This window comes from Balaenoptera borealis (genome assembly GCF_965194805.1).
Source record: "Balaenoptera borealis genome assembly, chromosome: 11".
NCBI classification, from domain to species: Eukaryota; Metazoa; Chordata; class Mammalia; order Artiodactyla; family Balaenopteridae; genus Balaenoptera; species Balaenoptera borealis.
The window spans coordinates 53,728,372-53,753,443 of record NC_138868.1 but is presented as its reverse complement, the minus strand read 5'-3'; the positions used below and the strand labels follow the sequence as shown (position 1 = coordinate 53,753,443).

The 25,072-nt window shown below is 39.8% G+C and overlaps 1 protein-coding gene across 1 annotated transcript; it reads right to left on the bottom strand.

Moving 5' to 3' along the window:
* Positions 1 to 44: 44 nt before the first annotated feature.
* On the bottom strand, positions 45 to 25,020 carry SPCS2 (signal peptidase complex subunit 2). The gene is made up of 5 exons (XM_082343234.1): positions 24,861 to 25,020; positions 12,680 to 12,763; positions 11,919 to 12,078; positions 7,226 to 7,361; positions 45 to 829 (listed from the first exon to the last, which is right to left on the bottom strand). The coding sequence occupies exons 1-5, from the start codon at positions 24,972 to 24,974 to the stop codon at positions 643 to 645; spliced, it is 681 nt and encodes a 226-aa protein (XP_082199360.1). The 5' UTR covers positions 24,975 to 25,020; the 3' UTR covers positions 45 to 642.
* Between the last annotated feature and the right edge of the window lie 52 nt (positions 25,021 to 25,072).

The window sequence follows — 25,072 nt, the reverse complement described above, 5'->3', positions numbered from 1 at the left end:
CAAACAAATCAACAGGGATATACTAGTGGAAAACATAGACAAAATAAAACTAAAAATGCCATTGGCTTCTTTAATTGGTTAAGAGCACAAAATGTAACAGGCAGAAAGTCTCTTTTAAACAAATTAAAAAGCTGTGGGTTTTTTTCCCCCAATTCTCCCCAAGTCAGATATATACACACCCACAAAAATGGTGTGTGAAGGAAAACTGTCATACACAAGAAGTTGTACCCTGAATTAAGGGAAACAGCTGTTGAAATGGGAATTAACACAGTAAAGTCAGCAACAGGTTAACAATTTAAAAAACTGAGTCTTCAAATGCTGCACGGCACAAAGCTATACTATATAAAGTACTGCTAGGTATGAAGGAGGAAGTCTGTACGGTTTTTAGCAAAAATGCTTTTCCAGAAAAGCAAATCAAAACAATGCAATCAGCAGACCAAAGAGGCTACAGCTAGATATCAGAGCTACAACTTCTCATATCTGAGCTAGAAAATTCTATTTATACAGAATGGACTAAAATTTCAAGACAAAACGGACATTTTTTACATTTCTTACTTTATCCATATTAAGTTCTCTGTTTCTTTCTCCCTCACCCCTCAATTCAGCATGATCCAGCCAAAAGATGGCTGCTTTTAGAAGTGGCTATTTTATTTTTCTTTCTGTGGCAAGACTGTCATGAAGCCTGGATATCTCAGGCTCATATGCATCCATGACCAGGGTCCCGCTGTGGTCAAAAAACTTCGCAATGGACTTGGTGAACTCGGCTTCCCGTTGCTGCTTTGTTCTTCCACTGATGAAGGTCAGCTTCAGAGTGTATTTGTCATCGAACCTAAGCAAAGATAACAAATCAAAAACCAAACACAGACATTCAGCCAGTAACAACAGAGCACCAAGTGTTTTTGAAAAATAGGGCTGAGCTGGCTACCAGTGATATAGGGAACATACAGCATTATCCTTTCCAGAAAAAAAAAAAAAAAATTCCAGGGCACCTTTAGGATAGAAGTTCTGGTTCATAGGCGTTGCCATGTCTTCCCTGATTTAATTACTGTGTGCCTCCTTTACCTTGTCATAGATTGTTAAACCACACGGACCATCTTCTCTTCACTGCTGGCCTTTGCTTCGTTGTTATGCTAGAAGGGTATTCCTAGTAGACACTTTTCTCCAGTCTCACCTGATTAGTGAGACTAATTTGTCTATAGCAAACGTTCCCATTTGTTAAGTTCATACTTGGGCATGAACTTTTCTGGGAAAACCTTCCCAAACTGGGTTAGATGTCTTGCCTTTGTCATCCATGCACCATCAATTAATAGTCAACCCGAATACTGAGTGCCTATCATCTGCTAGGTCTAATGACAGGCTCCTTTGCTGTCAGTGAAATTACCTATTGAAATGATAATTACGTATTTTTGGTCTTCACTAGTCTCAGGGATTCTTTTTTTTTTTTTTTTTAATTTTCACGTATCACTTGTGAAATTTATTTTTTTAGTTTTTTGGCTGCACCATGCAGCATGCGAGATCTTCCCTGACCAGGGATCAAACCTGTACCCCCTACATCAGAAACACGGAGTCTTAACCACTGGACCAACAGGGAAGTCCCTGTCTCAGAGATTCTTTTTTTTTTTTCAAATATAAAGTTATTTATTTATTTATTATTTATTTTTGGCTGCGTTGGGCCCCCGCTGCTGCGCGCAGGCTTTCTCCAGCCGCGGCGAGTGGGGGCTACTCTTCGCTGGGGTGCGTGGGCTTCTCATTGCGGTGGCTTCCCCTGCTGCAGAGCACGGGCTCTAGGCACTCGGGCCTCAGTAGTTGTGGTGCGCAGGCTTAGTCGCTCCGTGGCATGTGGGATCTTAGTTCCCGGGCCAGGGATCGAACCCGCATCCCCTGCACCGGCAGGCGGATTCTCAACCACTGCGCCACCAGGGAAGTCCCTCTCAGAGATTCTTGAGGGCAAGGATTTTGTCTTATTTTCTATTCTTAGCTTGGAGTTTGTTGGGCAATCAAATTTTTATTGATAAATGAAGAACCCTTGTTTTCACAGATGTTCCCCAATTCCAGGCTGCTCAGTCCTTGTTCCCTGTAATCAATCTAGCTCCAGGTTCTACCCTGATCCCAGGCCAGGGATATCTTTTACTACATGAACTCCAGAGATCCCTTAGCTACCTACACCTTAAGGTATCTTGAAGGCTTTTACTATCTCTACTCATTCAAGAGGGTTTATAACATCAACCCCTGGCAGGCTGACATTTCTCCCCGCAACTCCACCTGTTTCTGTCTCCATTTAATTAGGGCATATTCGGTGGACTGTCAGGCTGGTATTATCTTCAGAGGAAGCAGAGGCTTGAGCCTCTGCTTTTTTCTGCATGTTTAAAACAGGAAAAGCACCATCTACTTTTCAGGATCACTGTTATGGTTATAACAGTGCCTATCATTAACCAGTGCTCAAAAAAAATCATAGCTCAATAAATTGTTGTCTAGCCAGTTACTTCCAACCTGGATAGCCAGGAGTAAAGGTCCCTGAATATTTTCGACACCTCAAAAATTTTTCTCAAGCTCTGATCAACTGCTGCTAACTGATATCACAGTAATTTTTGGACTTTCGAGCCCAGTTCCATGGCTCTGATGGCAGGACACGATCTAATGCATTTTTTAAAAGTTACTCATTAATTCAACAAATATTTATTCAGGACCAACCATATATGTCAGGCAGTTTTGGATGCGAAGGATATACATCAGTGAACACAACAGACAAATCTGTCTTTGAGACTTTTATTTTGCTGTGTGAGGGAACCAACAATAAAATAAAAATTATGATATTCTTTTAAATATGGAAAGTCTTCACTAAGCAGATGTTTGAGCAGAGCCTAAAGAGGTAAGAGAACAAGCTATCTGGAAAAAGAATATTCCAGGCAGAGGACACAGTAAATGCAAAGGCCCTGAAGCAAGCACGTGCCCAGAATGTCTGAAGAACAGAAAGGAGGCCAATGCAAACAGAATGGAGAGGGAGAGGATAAAAGCCACAGGAGATGCGGAGTGTGTGTCCATGGGTGTGGGGCTGCAGAGAACAGATAAGCATGGACTTCTAAGCTATGCTTAGGATTTCGGTCTTTCTCTACGTGAGAGGATTTTGCGCTGAGGATTGAGTTGATCTGCCTGATGTTTTAAAAGGATCATTCTGCCCACTGTACTGGAAAGAGACTGTGGGCAGGGAGAGCAGCTGCAGAGGTCCATTAGGACATTATTACAGTAACCTAATTGAGAGATGATGGCCGCAGTGGAGACAGTAAGTGGTTAGAATGAATATAATTAGAAGGTAGAGCTGACAGAATTTGCTGACAACCTATTCAAAGGATTGAGATAGAGGAGTCAAAATGATTCCAGAGTTCTGGTCTGAGTAACTATAAGGATGGAGCTGCCATCTATTTAGATGGGGAAAAGCAGGTTTAGGTAGGGGATAGCAGAGTTAGGTTCTGGATATGTTAATTTTGAGATGCTTTTTAGGATCCAATGTCAAACAGAAAGCTGGGACATAGCTGGAGTTTGGAGAAGGTCTAGGATGAAAATACAGATTTAGAGATCTTCATCATTATAGATGGTATTTAAAGACCTGAAAGTCTGGATAAGATTACACATAGTAAGTGAATATAGACAGAGAAGAGCTGCTAGGAACGAGCACTAGTGGCATTTCAAATTCAGAGACAGGGGATAATGAAGAATCACAGAGGACTCTAAGGAACAGAGACACTAAGATAAGAAGAAAATCAGAAGATTACGGTATCCTACAAGCCTAGTTTAAAAAAAAAAAGTTTAACAAGGAGAGAGTGATCCACTGTTCAAATGCTGCTGACAGGTCAAATACAATGAGGAAAGAGAAGTGAAGATAAGCAAATCCAAGAGATGATGGGAGAAGAAAAAAGGGGAGCAGAGAAATGAGAAGACCATGTGAGGAGAATATGTGAAAAGAAAAACAACTTTTTCAGGTGGGAGAAATTACAACATATTTGTATGCCAGAAAGAATAACCAAGCAGAGAGGGAAACATCAAGTAAATGAGAAGGGATAGAATCTAGTGGACAAATGGAGAGGAGGCTTCAGATAGGAACTGAGAAGGAAGGTAGAGTATGATGAGCACTGTGAGTGGGTAACGATGGGAGAATTCTGACTGCTGCTATCTTCCCGGAAACAAAAGAAGCTGAGAGTGAAATGGGGGAGGAGGGCAAGAGGTTTGAAGATAGAGAAGAAGGTATGAAAGATCCTCTAGGACAGTGAGAGAGTAACCGCACTACAGAAATGCCACGGAATCTAAGCTAGGTAAGGAGGAAGTGAGACAATGAAGAGAAGAGGACCAGGGAAAAGGTGGCAGGCTCAATGGATTATGGATGCCACTGGGGCTGAAGAACTGTTCGGACAAGAGAACAAGAAGGAGATAAACTAGAAAAATATAAAGCAATGGTCAAAGAGTGGGATACTTAAAAATGAAATTATTGAAGGTAATTAGTTATCAGTAATAGCAAGATCTAGGGTATGTCCAGGGAAATAATTATTTAAGACATGGCAGAAAACAAGATAATCAGAAGAGAGGAAGTAAAACTAAGAGGCCAGAGTACTGGAATAATCATCTACTTGGATACTGAAATCATCAATCAAGCCTTCTGAAAGGAGCTATGTTAAAGAGAGTGCCAATGAGCCAGGAGCCATCTCTAAGGAAAGAGGAGTGAGCCTGTATTTCACTACAACAAGAAGGAACAGAGGTGGCATATTTCCTTTCCACAGGCACCAACAATATGGCAGTTGGTAAAAGTGAGCAGTGAATGTGGAAAAAAATCAGAACCCTCATATACTGCTAGTGGAATTGTAAAATGGTGCAGTTGTTTTGGAAAACAGTCTGGCAGTTCCTCAAGCAATTAAAAAAGAGTTACCATATGATCGAGCAATTCCTCTCCTAGGTATATTATATGAGAATTTGTCCACACAAAAACTTGTACATGCATGTTCATAGCAGCATTATTCTTAAAGGCCAAAAGGTGGAAATGACTCAAAGGTCCCTCAACTAATAAACGGATAAACAAAATGTGGTATATCCATGCAATGGAATATTATTTGGCATAAAAAGGCATGAAATATTGATAAGATGGCTGAACCTTGAAAACATTATGCTAAGTGAAAGAAGCCAGTTACAAAAGATCACATATTACACGTGATTCCATTCATATGAAATAAACGGAACAGGGAAATGTATACAGTAGACTAGTGGTTACTTCAGGTTGGGAGAATGAGGGGATAGGGAGATGATTGTTAAAGGGTACAGAGTTTCTTTTGGAGAGGATAAAAATGTTCTAAAGTTGACTGTGGGGGACTTCCCTAATGGCGCAGTGGTTAAGAATCCGCCTGCCAATGCAGGGGACACGGGTTCAAGCCCTGGTCCGGGAAGATCCCACGTGTTGCAGAGCGACTAAGCCTGTGCGCCACAACTACTGAGCCTGTGCTCTAGAGCCCACAAGCCACAACTACTGAGCCCGCGAGCCACAACTACTAAAGCCCACGCGCCTAGAGCCCGTGTTCTGCAACAAGAGAAGCCACCTCAATGAGAAGCCTGCGCACCGCAATGTAGGGTAGCCCCCGCTCTCTGCAACTAGAGAAAGCCTGCGCACAGCAACGAAGACCCAATGCAGCCATAAATAAATAAATAAATAAATAAATAAATAAAAGTTGACTGTGGTGATGGTTGTAAACATCTTTAAAAACACTAGAAACCACTGAACTACTTTAAATAGGTTAACTATGGTATGGGAACTATATTTCAATAAAGCTGTTTAAAAAATACTTAAGTCAGAATGTAAATAATGAAATCAAGATGTTGCTAGGGTCTAGAATTCTGCAACTCTGCTTTAGGGGCCTGGCACAGGTGCAGATTTATGACAGCTGAGACCAAAATGGCAGCTATGAGTCCTGCCAGGAGATAAGAACTCAGGTGCAACATCAGAATGAAGGTCTGCTTCTCCTTACAGATATCTCCACAAGTTGGTAATGAGAGGCTGTTTGGCGTTGATGCTATACTTACCTTCATATATGTGAGTAACTGTACTTAAAATTTGAGAGCCTGCTATGTGCTAGGAACTATACCATGTGTTTTTAGGATAGTGACTGAGAGCATGAGTTCAGATGTGGGCTAAATTCACTTTTGGGCGCTATAACCCTGGAATAATTCATTAAACCCTTTGGGCCTGGGTTCTTATCTTTAAAATGGGTTGTTCTAAGGTTTAAATGAGACAGTGCAGTTGCCACAATACCTAGTATATAGTAAATGCTTAACAGATGCCATCTCTCATAATGCTTGGTATACAGTTGACCCTTGAACACTATGGGGCGGGGGGAGGGTGTTAGAGGGTATTAGGGGTGTTGATGCTCTGCGCAGTTGAATATCCATGTGTAACTCATAGTCACTCCTCCATATAGGTGGTTCCTCTGTATCCACAGTTCCGAATCTGCAGATTCAACCAACTGCAGATTGTGCAGTACTTCAGTATTTACTATTGGGAAAAAAAAGCCCATGTATAAGTGGACCCACGCAGTTCAAACCCCTGTTGTTCAAGAGTCAACTATATATACCAGTTGGCATCCTCACAAAAACTGTATGAGTCATTTTTTACTCTATTAAAGCTCAAATAGTTTACCTGTATACCAAAAGTCACACAGCTAGAAAGAGACAAGCTGGAATTTGAACCCAGTTCTAGATACCTAGAAAGACCTGAGGTGTCAGCTGCACAAAGTTACACCCATTGCTGACTGAATTGTGCTTCTCTGAGTTGCCTAGTGCATTGTTTCAGAGATTCCTGATTGCACAGACTGCAGTCAGGATCACAGATGACATAGAAGCTAATAGGGTTCTTCAAAGACAACTGACTTCATACCTTTGGCCTTTACAGTTACATATATAGTTTATAGTTCTGCTCTCTAATTGGCTCAGTTTATTGGCCACAAGGAAAAAGAATCATTCTTTATTCTTCCACCAACGTACTTTCTCCCACAGTTTATCCTCAGAGCACTTCTGTGATAATGGAATCTCAGAAGTGCAATACTAAGGAAAACCTTCTAGTTCACAATCCTTTCTTCATTTTATATGACTAGCACTATGATCTGCAAAGAGTAGGCATACAATAGTCTGTTGATGATTAACACGCAGAGAAAACCCAACATCAGGATTTAAGAATCTGTGAGGATAGTCATACCTTTTGAGACTGGATGACAGCTGCCAAATATCATCAGGATCCATCCCTGTGGGATCTTTCCTGTGGGCCACGAGAAAGATGCTCTTCTCCTTATATGAGGTATAAATGGTCAGGATCCCCATCATCACAAAATAGGTTCAGATAAAGTTAAGGGGAAAATACACAAACATACACACAAAAGAGAAATAACACAAACTGACAAGCAAGGGCTACAAAAACTTTCATAATGATAGTCCTAAAGAAGACAGTTTTGTCTTGCTATAAAAACACTGAAAATTTAACTATTTCATTTTCATCCTTATGTTTATGCAAGAGAAGCAAGGCTCTCTCTGGTTAGTTCTGCAAAGAACATCTCAAAAAAGAAGAAAGGAAAAAGGTACAGGGCATAAATCAGCTCTCATCTTTTCTGTTCAAGGACAACATATATAAAGAGATCCTCCAACCTAGTTTGTCAAGACTTGTGCTTATTTCTCCATACAATACAAAACCAATAATCACAGTGGATTTGACCACACTCAACCAATTCCAAGGGTCATTAAAAGAGGAAAACTGACTTCAAATTAGTTTACTATAAGAGTCTCATGCTCTACCAAATGAGCTAGCTGGGTGACTACCACAATTTAGTTTACTATAAGGACAATTACTTCCTCCATACATGTAGGCTTATTATTATACTCAGTTTTTGACAGTATTAACTATCATACTTGAGTACCTGTGTGCCAGAAACTGGCATAAGAGCTTTGTGTACATGTGTCATTTAAATTTTATGAAAGGGACAGGCAGGACAGTACAAAGTGTATGAGCTTTGGAGTAAAGCAGTCCTAGATTTGAACTCTGGCTTTTAACCAATGTAACCTTGACAAATTACTCCTTATCCCAAGGCTTAATATTGTCACCTCTAAAATGGGGATAAAACTGACTTTTTAGAATTGTCATGAGATTTAGTGATGGTATATATATTTTTAGTGTACACCACACAGAAGACATTTATAATGGTACTATTATTATGTATAAAAATGACGTGATTATAAAAATGGCAAGATCTTGTTTTGTTTTAAACAAATATAATCAAACAAATGAAATTCCATCAAGGCCATTCTCTTGGGAGGCCATATAACTATAATAAGGTTGCTGTCATTGTTCAAACATCTTTGGAACTCTTTTGAGAACTGTCTCTAGAACCTATGGCATATTCTTTTGAACTGCCTTAATAGTGAAAAAGTTCATACTGGGATGATTTATCTGATACTGTAAGCAGTCAAGGTGCAAATTCTGTGACTATGATTTGAGATCAATTTGGATAATACCACTTTTGATCAGAACCTGCTTCATTCAATGGCTTTCTAACTGCCTCTGAAGAAAAATCCCCAAAGTGGAATTTTTAGAAATATTTCAGGTAGTGGTAAGATTGTTATGAAAAGTAAACTGCCTACCAAAATGATCTGTTTTCAACAACTAGTACATAGCAGTACATAGCAGACATGCAATAGCACGAGGTGGCTATTTAGAATGAGGTAGTCCTATTTAGAATGAGGTAGTCCTATATATACTAATATGGAAAGACATTCAATATATTTTTTAAGTTAAAAAGAAAAGTTCAGTATGTATAGATTGACTTGGGGAGGAAGGAGTGGGGACCACAAGAAAACTATCAACATATTTAACTTTATATTCTAAATATAGTATAAAATCTCTCATTTGATCTTTATAATAATTCTAAGTGTGTACTACTCATATTTATAAGTAAGCAGCATTCAAACAGTCTCCAAAAAGTAATTATCACGAAAACAACTTGAAATTTCAAACCCAGGTTCTCTAGCTGTTACACAAGCCACACCTATACCTCATGCTCAGTAACTCCCAGTCTAGCCCCTCAGCTTCAAGGAAACCTGACACAGATCTGAACCTCCAAAATCTGATCCTTTCCTAAAACAGGTATACCTTGGAGACATTGCGGGTTTGGTTCCAGACCACCACAATAAAGGAGTGTCACAATAAACTGAATCACACAAATTTTATGGTTTCCCAGGGCATATGAAAGTTATGTTTACATATACTGTAGTCTATTAAGTGTGTAGTAGCATTATGTCTAAAAAAAACAATGTACACACCTTAATTAAAAAAGACTTTATTGCTAAAAAATGCTAACCATCATCTGAGCCTTCAGCGAGTAGTAATCTTCTTGCTGGTGGAGGGTCTTGCCTCAATGTTCAGATGGCTGCTGACTGAGCAGGGTGGTGGTTGCTGAAGGCTGGGGTGGCCATGGCAGTTTCTTAAAATAAGACAATGAAGTTTGCTGCATTCATTGACTCTGCCTCTCATGAACGACTTCTCTGTAGCATGCAGTGCTATTTCATAGCATTTCACCCACAGAACTTCTTTCAAAATTAGAATCAATCTTCTCTCAAACCCTGCTGCTTTATCAACTAAGTTAATGTAATATTCTAAATCCTTTGTTGTCATTTCAAAAATCTTCACATCTTCACCAGAAGTAGATTCCAGCTCAAGAAACTACTTTCTTTACTCATCCACAAGAAGCAACTCCTCATCTGTCAAAGTTTGATCATGAGATTGCAGCAATTCAGTCACACCTTCAGGCTTCACTTCCAATTCCAGTTCTCTTGCTGTTTCCACATCTGCAGTGTCTTCCTCCACTGAAGTACTGAATCCCTCAAAGTCATCCATGAGGGATGGAATCAACTTCTTCCAAACTCCTGTTAATGTTTGATATTTTGTCTGCTTCCCATGAGTCACAAATGTTCTTAATGGCATCTAGAATTGTGAATCCTTTCCAGAAGGTTTCAATTTACTTTGCCCAGATCCATCAGAGGAATCACTATTTATGGCAGCTACAGCATTACAAAGTGTATTTCTTAAATAATAAAACCTGAAAGTTGAAATTACTCCTTGATCCATGGGCTGCAAAATGGATGTCATGTAGCATGCATGAAAACAACATTAATCTTGGTGTACATGTCCATCAGAGCTCTTGGATGACCAAGGGCATTGTCAATGAGTAGTAATATCTTGAAAGGAATCTTTTTTTCTGAGTAGTAGATCTCAGCAGTGGACTTAAAATATTCAGTAAACTATGTTGTAAGCAGATGTGCTGTCATCCAGGTGTGCTGGTGCCCAGACTTTGTTGTTCCATTTATAGAGCACAGGCAGAGAAGATACAACATAATTCTTAAGGGCCCTAGGATTTTCAGAATAGTAAATGAGCAAGGACTTCAATTTAAAGTCACCAGCTGCATTAGCCTCTAACAAGTGAGTCAGCCTGTCCTTTGAAGCTTCTCTCTAGCTATGAAAGTCCTAGATGGCACCTTCTTTCAATATAAATCTGTTTCACCTACACTGAAAATCTGTTGTTTAGTATATATAGGCACCTTCATTAATTATCTTAGTCAGATCTTCTGGGTAACTTGCTGCAGCTTCTACATCAGCACTTGCTCTTTCACCTTGCACTTTTATGTTATGGAGATGGCTTCTTCCCTTAAACCTCATAAGCCACCCCATGTTAGCTTCAAACTTTTCTTCTGCAGCTTCCTCACCTCTCTCAGTCTTCTTGGTATTGAAGAGAGATGGCACCTTATTCTGGATTAGACTTTGGCTTAAGGGAATCTTGTAGCTGGCTTGATCTTCTATTCAGACCACTAAAACTTTCTCCATATCAGGATTAAGGCTGTTTCATTTTCTTATCATTCATGTGTTCACTGGAGTAGCACTTTCAATTTCCTTCAAGAACTTCGGCTTTGCATTCACAACTTGGGTAACCGGCACAAGAGTCCTAGCTTTTGGCCTATATCGGCTTTCAACACACCTTCCTCACTAAGCTTAATCATTTCTAAGCTTTTGATTTAAAGTGAGAGACATGTAACTCTTCCTTTCACTTAAACTCTTAGAAGCCACCGAAGGGTTATTAATTGGCCTAATTTCAATATTGCTGTGTCTCAGGGAATAGGGAAGGCCCATAGGAGGGAGAGATGGAGAGATGGCTGGTCTGGAGCAGTCAGAACACACACAACATGTATCAATTAAAATGTTAGTTGTCTTACATGGGTGTGGTTTGTGGTGCCTCGAAAAACAATTACAATAGTAAAATCAATGATCACTGATCACAGATCACCATAACAAATATAAGGATCATGAAAAAGTTTGAAACATTGTGAGAATTACCAAAATGTGACAGAGATACAAAGTGAGCAAATGCTGTTGGAAAAATGGCGCCGACAGACCTGCTCAACACACAGGGTTGCCAAAAACCTTCAATTTGTAAAAAAAATAATGCACTATCTATGAAGCACAATAAAGCAAAGTGCAATAAAGTGAGGTATACCTATACCCTGGAATGAGTGGCTTGAAGCAACCTGGTCTAATGGGTTAAGTTCTAGGCTAGAAATGAGAAGAGCTGGGTCTCACTATTCCTTTGTGTTTTCCTATTAGGTGCTCACACTTGGATTATAACCTCTACATTAATAACTAAACAGAATCAAAGATAAAATAACTGCACTGAATCTAAAATATCAATGATAATTATGACATAAATTTACAGATGCTCACATTTCATAATGTTAAATCCTAACATGAGCAGGCCCCAAGATGAAAGTTTGCTTTTTGTAAGGAGCAGAGAAGAGTATCAGTAGGGATTTTAAAAAACTGTCAGTTGAAAACAAACCCGAGCTTAAAGGATATGATATAACGCACAAAGCCAAAACAGGTTTGGACTCTGGAAAGGGGTGCATATAATCCCAAATCAAAGCCACTATGGCGAAGAAACAGGAGATGGTACAGATGGTGAGGCGACCGTCAATTAGACCAAAATTCTCCACATACTTGTACTTTTCCAGAAGTACCTAGTGAGAAGAAGAAGGAAGCAAGCTAATAGGAATACCTCCCTCTTTGTATCTGCTTTTATTCTTAATTTCCATGATGAAAGTTATGTTAATCATATAAATGACCAAGTTGTTATCTCCAATCAGAATTTTGCCACTCCGAGCAAAAAAAAGATTCAACCTGTTTACAAAGAGCCCAGAGAAAAAGTTCATCAACTTCTCATACATTTTTTTTTTTTAAATCCTCATCTTCCCTAGAATGAAGCTAAACTTTTCTTTTCCCTTTTAAAATACAGAGATGACCCATCATGGCTGAATGTCCTATATTCCCTCAACCCTCTTGCCTCTAGGCTAATTAACCTCAAAAATGATAGATTACCAGCTTTCTGGAATTCAAAAATTAGAGACTCTGAAGAGAAATTTGAGGTAACTAACAATTATATTTTAACACCTGTTCCCCTATATACAGTGTAAGGATTTTAGAAAATGCTTTCTGGTTCAATTCGTAACACTGAAAACTAAAGTCATTCTAAGTCATAGAAGGAAAAAACCCTGCAAGAGATGTGCCATCAGCTGTATACATACTAACAGGCTCCCCGCTCCCCACCCCCAAAGAAAGTACCTTTTTGGCAGAATCATCCAAAGAATTTTTCACAGCTGATCCATCCCATTTGTCAATTTTTACAGGCTTATCATCAATCTTCCACTGTAAAACAAACAGATAAGTTGTGCGTTAAGAGATATGGCATCTTACTAAAAGTAAAATGAACTACTTCCTTAAGAGCATTCTCAAGTATATATAACATTTATTCTCTCTTCTGATGTTGGACAGCTAAAAGACAAGACACTTGAAAATGAAGTTGAAGGAGACTAGGTCACTAGAATCAGGTGGTACTCGCATGATGTTGCCAGTCTCCATGCTAGAAAGTCAAATGTACAAGGCCAAAACCAGAACACTTACATAGGCTGCAGAGCCTACAGTGTGAACTCAAATATCCCATCCCCATTTTACTAAAATGTGGGAATAGAAAGGAATTGCACTTGTTCATCCTTTCATTCTGTGACCACAAAACCCAGACAATATACATCCATGAACTTTCGGATGCTAACAAAATGACGAAGGTCTCCTTTAATACATTTTTGTCTGCTAACAACTTTTATATTTTATCAGCATGTCTTAACTGTAGGAAAACAGCAAATCCAGTGTAGTCTGTTGGAAAGAACATTTTGAACTGAGTCCTATCACCAGTTAGGTACATGACTTTGTTCTGACTGAGAACAAGTTCAGAGATGCTGCATACGAGAAATAAAGATGGAACAAACATCTGTAAAATGTGAGAAGATTTTAAAGGAGTGTAGAAATATAATTCATCAAACTTAATTTTGTGATTCTATATACTATTACACAAAAAAGAAAAACTATTCTGTGAAGTTTGTTGGGGGAAAAAACATGAACTAAAACGGTCATACCTCAAGTGATTAAAACTCAATCAAGGCCTTTCCCCTTTGTGTCTCATAAAAACAAGAATTTTCTTTGAGAAAATTACTAGTGGAAGCATGTTGTAATAATGATTCTCATAGCCTGCCAGCCTATAAATCAAACATGACACTTAATTTTAAAAATACAAATTGAACCAAGAAGAAATTCACAGGCTATCTAGCTAAATAGCTCACTTACACTTAGTTTAGTAAATCCCATTTTGACAATAGCAAGCAAAAGAAAGAACTTGTACAGCCAGAATCCATAACAGAATTTGAATTATTTGTGAATCAAAGTCATTAAAATTTTTTTGGCTCGTTCCAAAAAAAAAAAAATTATGTTCTCATAGAAACCCAGCCACACATCACTACCTGCAGTGCATCACAGAAAAGAAACTTGCCTCTACAATTCAGAGGATAACTTCTTGGCAATTTTGGGGGATAAAACACAGAAGGAGCCATTACAACATGTGCTAAAACAGTCTCAGCTCTAACTCCACTGGTACCTAGAAGGATCTTCAGTAAGTGGAACAGGAACATTTCCAGTGAATTACATAAACAAGAAAGTTTATAATTGATTTCTGAAGAGACAGGAGCATCATCCTTTCTGTGTATATGAAAAACCTTAGCCTATATCAAAGCAAATAGCATCTCTGCTGTAGTACAGAGACACATCTGGAAAAAAGGCAGGAGGATGGACATTTTCTATCATTCTCAAAAACTGCCCATCAACTGAAATGTACGATACTGGTCATGTACCCTCTATTGCTATTCAGGGTATTTAAAAAACTATCTTCTTTTCCTCACTCTTCTCTTCCTCAACCCTAAGTGCAAATTACCTTCCTTTTGTAAGGATGTGGTAACTCTGCACACAATTCTTCTTCCCCTCATTCCCTCCTGTGTATTATAGATATGTGTATATTGAGCATAATCAACAATCACAAGTATTGACTTATTTAGTTGTTATTTGCACCAACATCATATATATATACACACACACACACACACACACACACACGGTTTAAAGAGTTCTGTAAGTTATAAAAAAAAAACAGCAGTCCTGCTTCCCCTCCCCTTAAGACTCTTTCTATTGTCATTTTCCACTCCCCAGAGACAGGCACTAATTTCAACTCCTTTGGCTGATTTTTTGGGTATCCACATCTCTGGGGGGAAAAAAAAAGTTTATATTATTATTTTCAGTTCTCAGCATTAAATCTATTGACTTTTCACCATGAAAGATGAGATTTAACCACTTCATCCCCTGCCACTTTCACATTTATTTTTCCTGCTCCTCCCTCACCATCTTTTTAATATAGTTATAGTAGATCAATATTGATTTGGTCTTATACCTTAGTTTTTGCTAGATCATTATTTGGAGTTTACAACATGACCATAAATGCTATTCACAGATGAGTCATGTATATTAGGATTATTTTTTCTTTCCTGCATAGCTTTTTGCTTTTCTTGGAGCTACTATTGTTTTTGTTGCTGTTTTTAATCATACAACGTATTTCTCACCAATATATTCTCAAATTCTCCCTCAATTGTTTAACTCTCCTTTCAATATTTGCAATCATATTCAGCATTCTGTGAATTTCATCTTCCTGGAGAAATCTCTCTTGGAGCCTTCGGGACTGCTTCAATCTGGGTGGATTTCTTTCCAGTCCTGCTGTATTAACTGTCATCCTGGAATCTCCCTTTACTATGACCGGGGGGTTCCCTTAACCTCCTCTTGGGCTAATTCCCCTTTTCTTAGATACCATGTCTTACTCTTTTCTTGGTTTACCATTCCAGCCCCTGTCCATCATCTCCACCCTCCTCCCGCCACCCAAATTCATAAGTTGAAATCCTAAACCACAATGTGATGGTATTAGGAGGTGGTGCCTCTGGGAAGTTAATTAGGTCATGAGGGTAGAGCCTTCGTGAAAGGGATTAGTGCCCTGATAAAAAGACATGAGAGAACCTGCTTTTACTCTGTTTTAACCATGTGAGGATACAAGAAAGTTGTCTGTAACCAGTTAAGAGGGCTGTCACTAGACTCAACCATTCTGGCACCCTGATCTCAGACCTCCCACCCTCCAAAACTGTGAGAAATAAATTTTGGTTGTTTAAGCTATCTAGTCTATGGTATTTTTGTTAGAGCAGCCCAAACTGACTAGCATCCTCCTTTTACAGATAACACTAAGGGTTTAAGAAATTTGCCCAAGGTGAAAGCTAGGAAGTGGTAAAGCTGGGACTCAATCAAGTTTTCATAATTTCAAAACCTGTGCTCTTTCATTATTCTACACTGCTTCCCACAAAATATAAGGAAAGGAATTATTAGCCATAAAAACAAAAGCACACAGACCCCTGAAATGACAGCCATACAAAGTATCTTGATTCTTATCTAATAAGTTATAGTTAATAACAAAAAAAAATCTTAAAAAGATTTTAATCTTGAATATGCCAACAAAACCTGCAGGATACAAAATATTTGGAATTTTCCATTTTCCTCCATTTAAAACCAACTGCTATTTGACTGAAAATATAGTTCAAAAAAAGTCCTATCTTAAAGAAATTACTTCCCTGCCACTATCAACATAAAACACTTTATCAAACCAGCACACTGATGCCAGACCTGGATGATGAACCATACACAAAAATTATGCATTTGATGGCTTTGATAGAACATTACAAAGACTTACTTCAGTTATTCTCCACTGCAAATTTGAATAATAAAAAGATTTTAGTAGCAGTGAAAACAGAAGTAAAGTTATATACAGTGATAAAGATCTCAGTGGATTGCTTCATAAAGTTCCTTAGCTTGACAACTGGGCAGTAAGACTCAAAGGATTCCTCAATGCACACTGAAGAGATGAAGGATACCAGAAGTGAGCTGTGCCAATGGAAGGACCCTGCTCTGATTTTAAAAGAACTGAACATGGCTCTAAGAAAAATTAATAAACCTTTTTTCTCTCTTCTTTGGTCTCTCTCAGTTTACAAAGTGGATGTAGGCTGCAAAGGGGAAGGTAGTAGGAGATGAGGCACATGACAGAGGGAGCATATTCTAGATGGCCTTATTTACTAGGCTAGGGGACTTGGGACCTTATTCTGAAACAAGCAGTGGAGAATATTTTAAGCAGGTGAACAACACAATCAAACTTATGTTTTTTAAAAAAGTCATTTTTAGTGGCAACCTAGCAGATGGTCTGGAGGGGAGTAAGACTGGAGATAAACACATCAGATGGGGCCTGATTTAGATGCAAGGCCTGAATTAGAGCAGCAGCAAGGGGATGAAAGGGGATTATTTATGAGGTAGAATTGGCAAGACTTAACATCAGACTAGTTACAAGAAACATGAAAGAGAGAAGATAGAGATGACCATTCTACTAGAATTCTGGCTTAGATAACTCTCTGAGCTGTCATATTGTTTTCCAAGAGAAGGAACAGAGGAGGAAAAAGGAGAAATACCCATTTGTATATGATGAGTTTGAGATGTTTAAGCTCTACAGTTACATTGATTTCAGAATTTTCTAAACCAAAATAAGATTATGAAAACTGATGGCAGACTCAGAAGCTGAGATACTTTTTGAGTTGGAAATACGCACCCCTACCTCCCATATGCACTTATTTGGGAAAAGATCAGAAAGCAGTAAGTTTAAAAAAAGGAAAAAATGTTCAATTTGGGGAGCAAACGATGTCTGTCTTGAGAATGCTTACTATTATCTAATTTAGATTCCAATTCAGAAATACCAGGATATCTCAAAGAGAGATATTATAGCTCCTGGCAACATACTTAATCTTCAATTTCCACCTATTTTTTATAAAAATGGGCAAGAAATACTGCAAAGAAAATTACTTGCTTAATAGTGGCTTATTATTGGCTACAGTTATCACTGGAGTTAAGTTGGAAGTTAGAAATGACCACACGATAATTATGAGCATGAGTATTAGTGGCAACACCAGAGTAACTGGAGGTAAGTAGACTGGCTGTGGCTACTTAAGTCTAATACACCTAACAGATATCAAAGTGGAGATGACAAGTAAGCATTTAGACATATAAATCTGGGCTCAGAGGAGACGCCCAGGTTGTAAATATAAATGTGGAAGTCATCAACTTAAAGATGGAATTTAAGCCATGACACTGTTTATCTCCTTGGGATGAGTGTACATGGAGAGGGCCAGGGGCTTACTGATATTTACAAGTCAGAAGAAAAAATAACAACAGTAAAGACAGATAAGTGGAGAAGGAGGAAAACCAGGGCACATGGTGCTCTAGAAGCCACATAAAGATAATATTTCAAGAAAGAAGTGATCGATGAGTCAAATACTCAAGGCCAGGTAATAAGAAAAACCACTACTGAGATTTGACAAGACGGAGGTCAGTACAGAGAAATGGTGCAGGCAACAGCTAAAGAAGGGACTTGGGCTGATAGAGGTTGTTAAAACCTTTGATACCACTGTGTATACAGTGGTAAATAGTTTAAAAAAATAATAGTTTGAAGCTTTAAAGGTTACTCAATAAACCCTGTAAAAATAAAAAGAATGTTTTTAAAATTGAGATCTAATTCACATATAAAACGCACCATTTAAAAACGTACAATTTTGGCCTTCCCTGGTGGCACAGTGGTTAAGAATCTGCCTGCCAATGCAGGGGACACGGGTTCGAGCCCTGGTCTGGGAAGATCCCACATGCCACGGAGCAACTAAGCCCGTGCACCACAACTACTGAGCCCACGCGCCTAGAGCCCGTGTTTTGCAACAAGAGAAGCCACCACAATGAGAAGCCCGCGCACTGCAACAAAGAGTAGCTCCCGCTCACCGCAACTAGAGAAAGCCCACGCAGCAATGAAGACCCAACGCAGCCAAAAATAAATAAATTTATTTTAAAAAAATAAAAATGTACAATTCAGTGGTTTTTATTATAGTCACAAGGTTGTGCAATCATCACCATCTAACTCCAGAACATTTTCATCACCCCCAAAAGAGACCCTATTCCCATAAGCAGTCACTCCAATTACCACCACCCCACCCCCAGCCTTGGCAACCATTAATCTACTTTCTGTTTGCATGGATCTGCCTATTCTGGACATTTCATATCTATGGAATCATATAATATGTGGCCTTTTGTGACTGGCTTTTCTCACTTAGTATAACATCTTCAAGGTTCATCCATGTTGTAACGTGTGTCAATATTTCATTCCTTTTTATGGCCAAATAATGTTCTACTGCATGGATATACCACACTTTTATGGGTTGCTTCCACCCTTTGGCTATTGTGAATAATGCTGCTACGATCATGTGTACAAGTTTTTGTGTAGACACACATTTTCAATTCTCTTGAGTTTATAACTAGGAGTGGGATATACTGAGTCATATGGTAACTCTTCTTAACTTTCATCATTTTACATTTCCATCAGAAATGTAGGAGGATTCCAATATCACCACATCTTCACCAATAATGGTTATTTTTCTTATTTTATTATAGCCATACTACTGGTATCTCATTGTGTTTTTTTTTTAATTTTGAACAATTTACCAGCCATTATTGTAATCTGTTTTTTTTTTAATGATAGTATTTTTTTAAAATCAATTAATTAATTTATTTATTTTTGGCTGTGTTGGGTCTTCATTTCTGTGCAAGGGCTTTCTCTAGTTGCGGCAAGCGGGGGCCACTCTTCATCGCGGTGCGCAGGCCTCTCACTATCGTGGCCTCTCTTGTTGCGGAGCACGGGCTCCAGACGCGCAGGCTCAGTAGTTGTGGCTCACGGGCCCAGTTGCTCCGCGGCATGTGGGATCTTCCCAGACCAGGGCTCGAACCCGTGTCCCCTGCATTGGCAGGCGGACTCTCAACCACTGCACCACCAGGGAAGCCCCTCATTGTGGTTTTGATTTGCATTCTCTAATAGCTAATGGTGTTGAGCATCTTTTCATGTGCTTGCTGGCCATCTGTATATCTTCTATGGAGAAATGTCTTTTCACATCCTTTATCGTTTTTTTTGCTTTTTTTAAAATCAATGTTGGGGAAGCAATGACAGGTTCTTTTTTTAAAAAAAATAATTTATTTATTTTTGGCTGCACTGGGTCTTCATCGCTGCACGTGGGCTTTCTCTAGTTGCAATGAGTGGGTGCTACTCTTTGTTGCAGTGTGCAGGCTTCTAATGGCAGTGGCTTCTCTTGTTGTGGAGCACAGGCTCTAGTAGTGCAGCCCTCAGTAGTTGTGGTGCATGGGCTCAGTAGTCGTGGGCTCTAGAGCGCAGGCTTGGTAGTTGTGGCACATGGGCCTAGTTGCTCCGCGTCATGTGGGATTTTCCCGGACCAGGGATAGAACCCATGTCCCCTGCGTTGGCAGGTGGACTCTTAAACACTGCGCCACCAGGGAAGTTCGACATCCTTTATTCTTTTAAAAACTGGTTTGTCTTTTTATTATCGAGTTGTAAGATTCTTTATATAGTTTAGATACTAGACCCTTACCAGATATGATTTGCAAACATTTTCTCTCATGCTGTGGACTGTCTTTCCACTTTCTTGATAATGTCCTTTGACATGAAAATGTTTTTAATTTTGATGAAGTCAAAAATAATGAGTTTTGAGATGCTTTTAAAGTTTAGTTTGCAAAACAGTATTAAAAGCCTGCATCTTGTTTCTTTAAACACAAACACACTTATCACAGTACTGCCATAAGACTGTTCACCCTCTTTGTCAGAGCTGGGTTAGGGTACAGGCATACTACCCTGTTCGAGTCTGGCAAGCTAAGATCCCATCGAAGAGAGCAAAAGAGTATATATGACCTGTCTAAGGACACACGTTGGTGGGTGACAAAGCCAAGGCTTCAGCCTAGGTCTTCCAACCTCAAAAACAGATGCTCTTTCCACTACTACATTAGCTAGCACATGGTCTGCTCCAGTATGAGAGGCAATGTACTAAGTAAGGTAAGAGTACTGGATTAAGAGCTGGGAAGCCAGGTTCTGGAATTGTAACTAACTCGCTGTGTGCTCTTGGACAAGTTGCTTCATCTTCCCCTCTCCAACTGTGTCCATGTCTATAAAATGAGGAGGCTGAACACATGAACTTCAAGGTCTCCTCATTATAAACATTTTAGAGAAATCACTATTGATTAAGCAGAATAGTTAAAAACCAAACAAGAAAAAAAACCCTTAGTTCTCAACCTGGATGTAACTGTTAAAATGTAGAGGAAATAAATAAATAAACAGCTATGTGTGAAAACATGCAGCTGTCCAGGCCCCAGCCCCAGAGAATCTGATTCAGGTCTGGGATGAGGTCCAGAAATCTGTATTTTTAACTAAAACCCCACGAGCGTCTGATGTAGACAGTCTTCATATGTTATAAAAAATATTATCTAAGGAAGCTGAAATCCAGAGTAACAAGCTAGTTAGTGGCAGCTATACATGTTTTGCTGAGTGCTTACTATGTGCCAGAAACCACTTTTTAAGGTAAATACTATTATTATCGCCACTTTACAGATGAGGAAACTGAGATACAAAGAGATTTATTAACTTGCCCAAGAACATATATCTGTTAAGTGGCAGAGCAAGGATTCAAAGCCAGCCAGCCAGCCTGGCTCCAGAACCTATGTTCTCAGCTACTAAGGTATAAAAGCTGTACTTTAAGATCAGGTTGACAGTTCAGCCAGGAGACAGAAATCCACGTATGAAGTTAAAAGGGCCTGGATATAACTTCTAGAAAGCATGGTTTAATACCACATGTCAATTTTAATAGCCAAAACAATTTTAATAGCCAAAAGAAATCCAGCCAGGAGACAGAAATCCAACTATGAGGTTAAAAGAATTTGGATATAGTTCTGGAAAGCATGCTTTAATGCCACATGTCAATTTTAATAGCCAAAACAAATAAAGCAAACAATTTTTATAGCCTGCTACGTAGAACAAAATGCTTTGATGTATTTTGGGAAAAATAACTTACTGCAATGATCTAAGTTATTCTGTGATGGAAGCTGGAAGGTTATATTTGCATACCTATCTTTAAGATCAGGAAACTAAAATTGCTTTGTTCTCAAAGTCAGTTTCATAGAAGCAGAAACTCACATCTGCTTAGGGAAAACTACAAGCACATTTGCATCTCTGTTACATTTCTTCACGGCAAGTAAAACCAAAGCTGCAAGAAATAAAATAAAAACCCTCCAAAAAATCAAGACAAATCAAATTAAAGAAACTGTAAGGTAACAGCCTCTCATTCCCACAGAGCAAAAGCTTCTCTATTCATTCAGCTCCTGCTCTACTGAGAGTAACATTTTTTCCCCATTTTCTCTTCCACAGTACCCTCAGTTTTCAGACAAATAGAGGCATCATCCTCTAAGGCAGTTTCTGAAGACTGGGGTGGCAGATCTGAAGTTTTTTCTCTGCTAAATTCAATGCTGCAAGTATTTATTCTGTGTTGATCACTATAGAGAACGTCTCATGGGAAACCGGACAAATTGGTAGAACAATATAAAACAGTATGTCATATTAAGTGACAGCTTAATTCCCATGTGCAATAAATGCCAGAGACTTCGGAGGAAAAACAACTCAATGTAAGGCAGAAATGAAGCTCTCCAAGAAAAAGCACCTAAACAGCTCCTGCCTTATTTTCTCTCTCCTCGGCCCCTCACTTCTTAGTTAATTCTGCCAAGTGCTCCTTTCTGAGGCGTTTTATCTATCTCTGCTACTCAGGTTAGGGTTCCCCTCACCTTATCATTCTATTTTTATAGCCCTGTACAAAGAACATTTACCAATATTATGACTTAATATTTACAACAAGCCTACAATATGTATGGGCATCCACAATGTACACATAAGGAAATTTAAGTTCAGTGATATCATAACTTATCCAAGACCGTGTAGTTTTTAACATGCTGCACTAGAACTCAAACTTGTCTTTCTTTTTACATTAAACCCCATATACTAGTATGGTATGAGGCCTTATTAGAATACTTCTAATTTCTACCACTCCAAACTATTTGAATAACTTTTCTAAAACCACTTTATATATTAGGCTCAAAAACCTTCAACAGGCTTCCTTCTTACTTCTACTTCAAGCAATCCATGCCCTTCTTCATCTGATTCTACCTATTTGTCATTACAGGTCTCTTAAAGCAGCGGTGCCCAACCTTTTTGGCACCAGGGACCAGTTTCGTGGAAGACAATTCTTCCACAGACTGTGGTGGGTGCACGGGGAAGGTTCAGGCAGTAATGCGACCGATGGGGAGCGACAGATGAAGCCTTGCTCGCTGGCACCCCATTCCTGCTGTGCGGCCCAGTTCCTAACAGGAACTGGGGGTTGGGGACCCCTGTCTTAGAGAACGGTCAGTCAACTCAGTACCTGAGAAACATCAGGCACCATGTACCTTTGTTCAAGGACATTCTTAACTGGTATGCCGTCTGTCTCTGTCTCTCTCTCAAAATAAGGTCCCAGTTCCACTCTCAAACATGAGGTCTTTCCCTAGGGCTCTCATCCCCTTATCAATTAGATCTCAGGGATCATTCTCTCACTTTAACTTCTGTAAAAAGTACACATGTGAATACCAAATAGTTTTATGTTTAATATTTTGGGTACCTCATGTCCTATACTCAGCTATACTGAGTACTTTCTGACAGTAGGATTCTTGATTTTTTCCTCTGCCATCACACCTCTGTATTAGATACTATAGGTTACAGAGATCATTAACGTATATCATCTCATTTGATTCTCCCCAAAACCCTAATACTTCAGGTGAAGAAAGGGAAGCTTGGTGAGGTTAACTGACTTGCCAGTCTTCATACAGTTTAAAACTAGCAGATACGTCCAAGCCCAAATCTTATGACCCCCAAACACAGGTTCTTCCAAAACACACTGATGCCATACACTTTTCAGTAATCACTGCCAATCACTCACAGCCTTAGCAGACTGTCCATGCTTAATGTTTGCTGGTGATGATCCAAGTGGAGCAAAGAGCAAGAGCACTCAATGGGACAGAATGAACATAGGCCGTGAGGTGTTCACCCAGTAGGAAGGCAGGATCTGTGTATGAAAATGACCATCAATTCTCAACACTTTCACATACCTTGGAACGATTTACCATCCCAACTCCCAGAACATGTTCCTATCTCTTAAAAAGGGTTAAGAGTGTGAGAACCATGTAATTCAAAACCAATGACACCCAAAAAGAGAAGCAAAAAGAGATCCAAACCCCTCGATATGATCATGTATTCATTTCTTAAGCCCCTACCATGTGTTAAGCACAGAGAAGTCTGAAAGCTGTTTCCAATTAAAGTAAACAATCCTGACTATTTACTATGTTAAAGACCCCATGCTTAACATTTCTCATCAAACTGGCTTAGGGCCCTACAATGAGAGAACTGGAAGGAACCTTAGGGTAAAGGCTAAGTCCCTCATTTTACAGATGAGGAAACAAAACACAGGGAGAACAAGCACATTTCAAGGTCACACAGCTAATCAGAGGCAGAACCAGTACTAGGACCCAGACCTACACGCAATTGTTTCTCTCAAGATGCTATGCAAAGGGCAAGAAGGACCAACCCAGGAAAAGAATCTTCCTTTTTTTCTTTTCTTTTAAGCCCTTGTTGTTAGGACCACATTAACACAAACAAACAAAAAACAAAACAAAAAAACACAACTGGATGGGTGGAGAGGGAGAAGAGGTAAACCTGAGCAGGCAGCAAGCTCATGAATACGAGTCACCTAGGGCACTTGGTGGCAGGCGTGAGGGGGGAGGGAAGGATGGGGGAGGGTGAAGAGGGAGAGAGAAAAAAAAGATAAATCTTAAAAGCTTCCTGTCAGCGCGTAGGGGAAGTCAATACTCGAAGCTCTGTATTCGGGGTACCGAGATAAAACGCCTAGAAACTTCAGTAAGCAAAAGGCCAAGAGCACTCTGGAATCTGTAGCAGCACGCAAGTGTGGCAGTCGTGATGGGGAGATTGGAGACTAATGACTTAGAACAGCGGCTTTCATTCAGTCAGGATTCACATTTCCCTATCGGTAAAATGGGCACATTCAACAGTGGCCCCCAGCAGCACCAAGGAAAAGCGATGGCCGCACTGAAATGTGAGAATAATCGAATATTCCTAAGAAGCTGTAGTGGCCGGCATTAAGGACCAAACACTTCCGAAAAGAAAAGAAGTCCTAAAAAGGAGAGAGCCCGGGTTTGAGGTGTGTAGGGAGCGGACTACAAGCGCCCGTAGGGCTCCCACGGTGGGCCAGACGAGAACTCCCCCTGGGAAGCCGCAGAAGGGGGGCGAGGATGGGAATGGGGGCGAGGATGGGAAAGGGGGCTCGCCGCCTCCCGGGCGTCCCCAGGCCTCGCCTGCCCCCAAGAACCGACTTCTCACCTTGTCCAGCAAGCCGCTGCGGCTACTGCCTGTCCCACAGCTGGAACCACTGCCAGCCCCACTACTGCCTCCGCCACCACCGGTTCTCCCTCCCTGAGCAGCCGCCGCCGCCATCTTGCTTGCTTCTGCGTCTCTCTCCCCTCCTACTTGTCCGAAGCCGATTGGCTGGAGCTGACGGCGTGACGTGCCGCGCGGAGTCAATCGGGATCCGT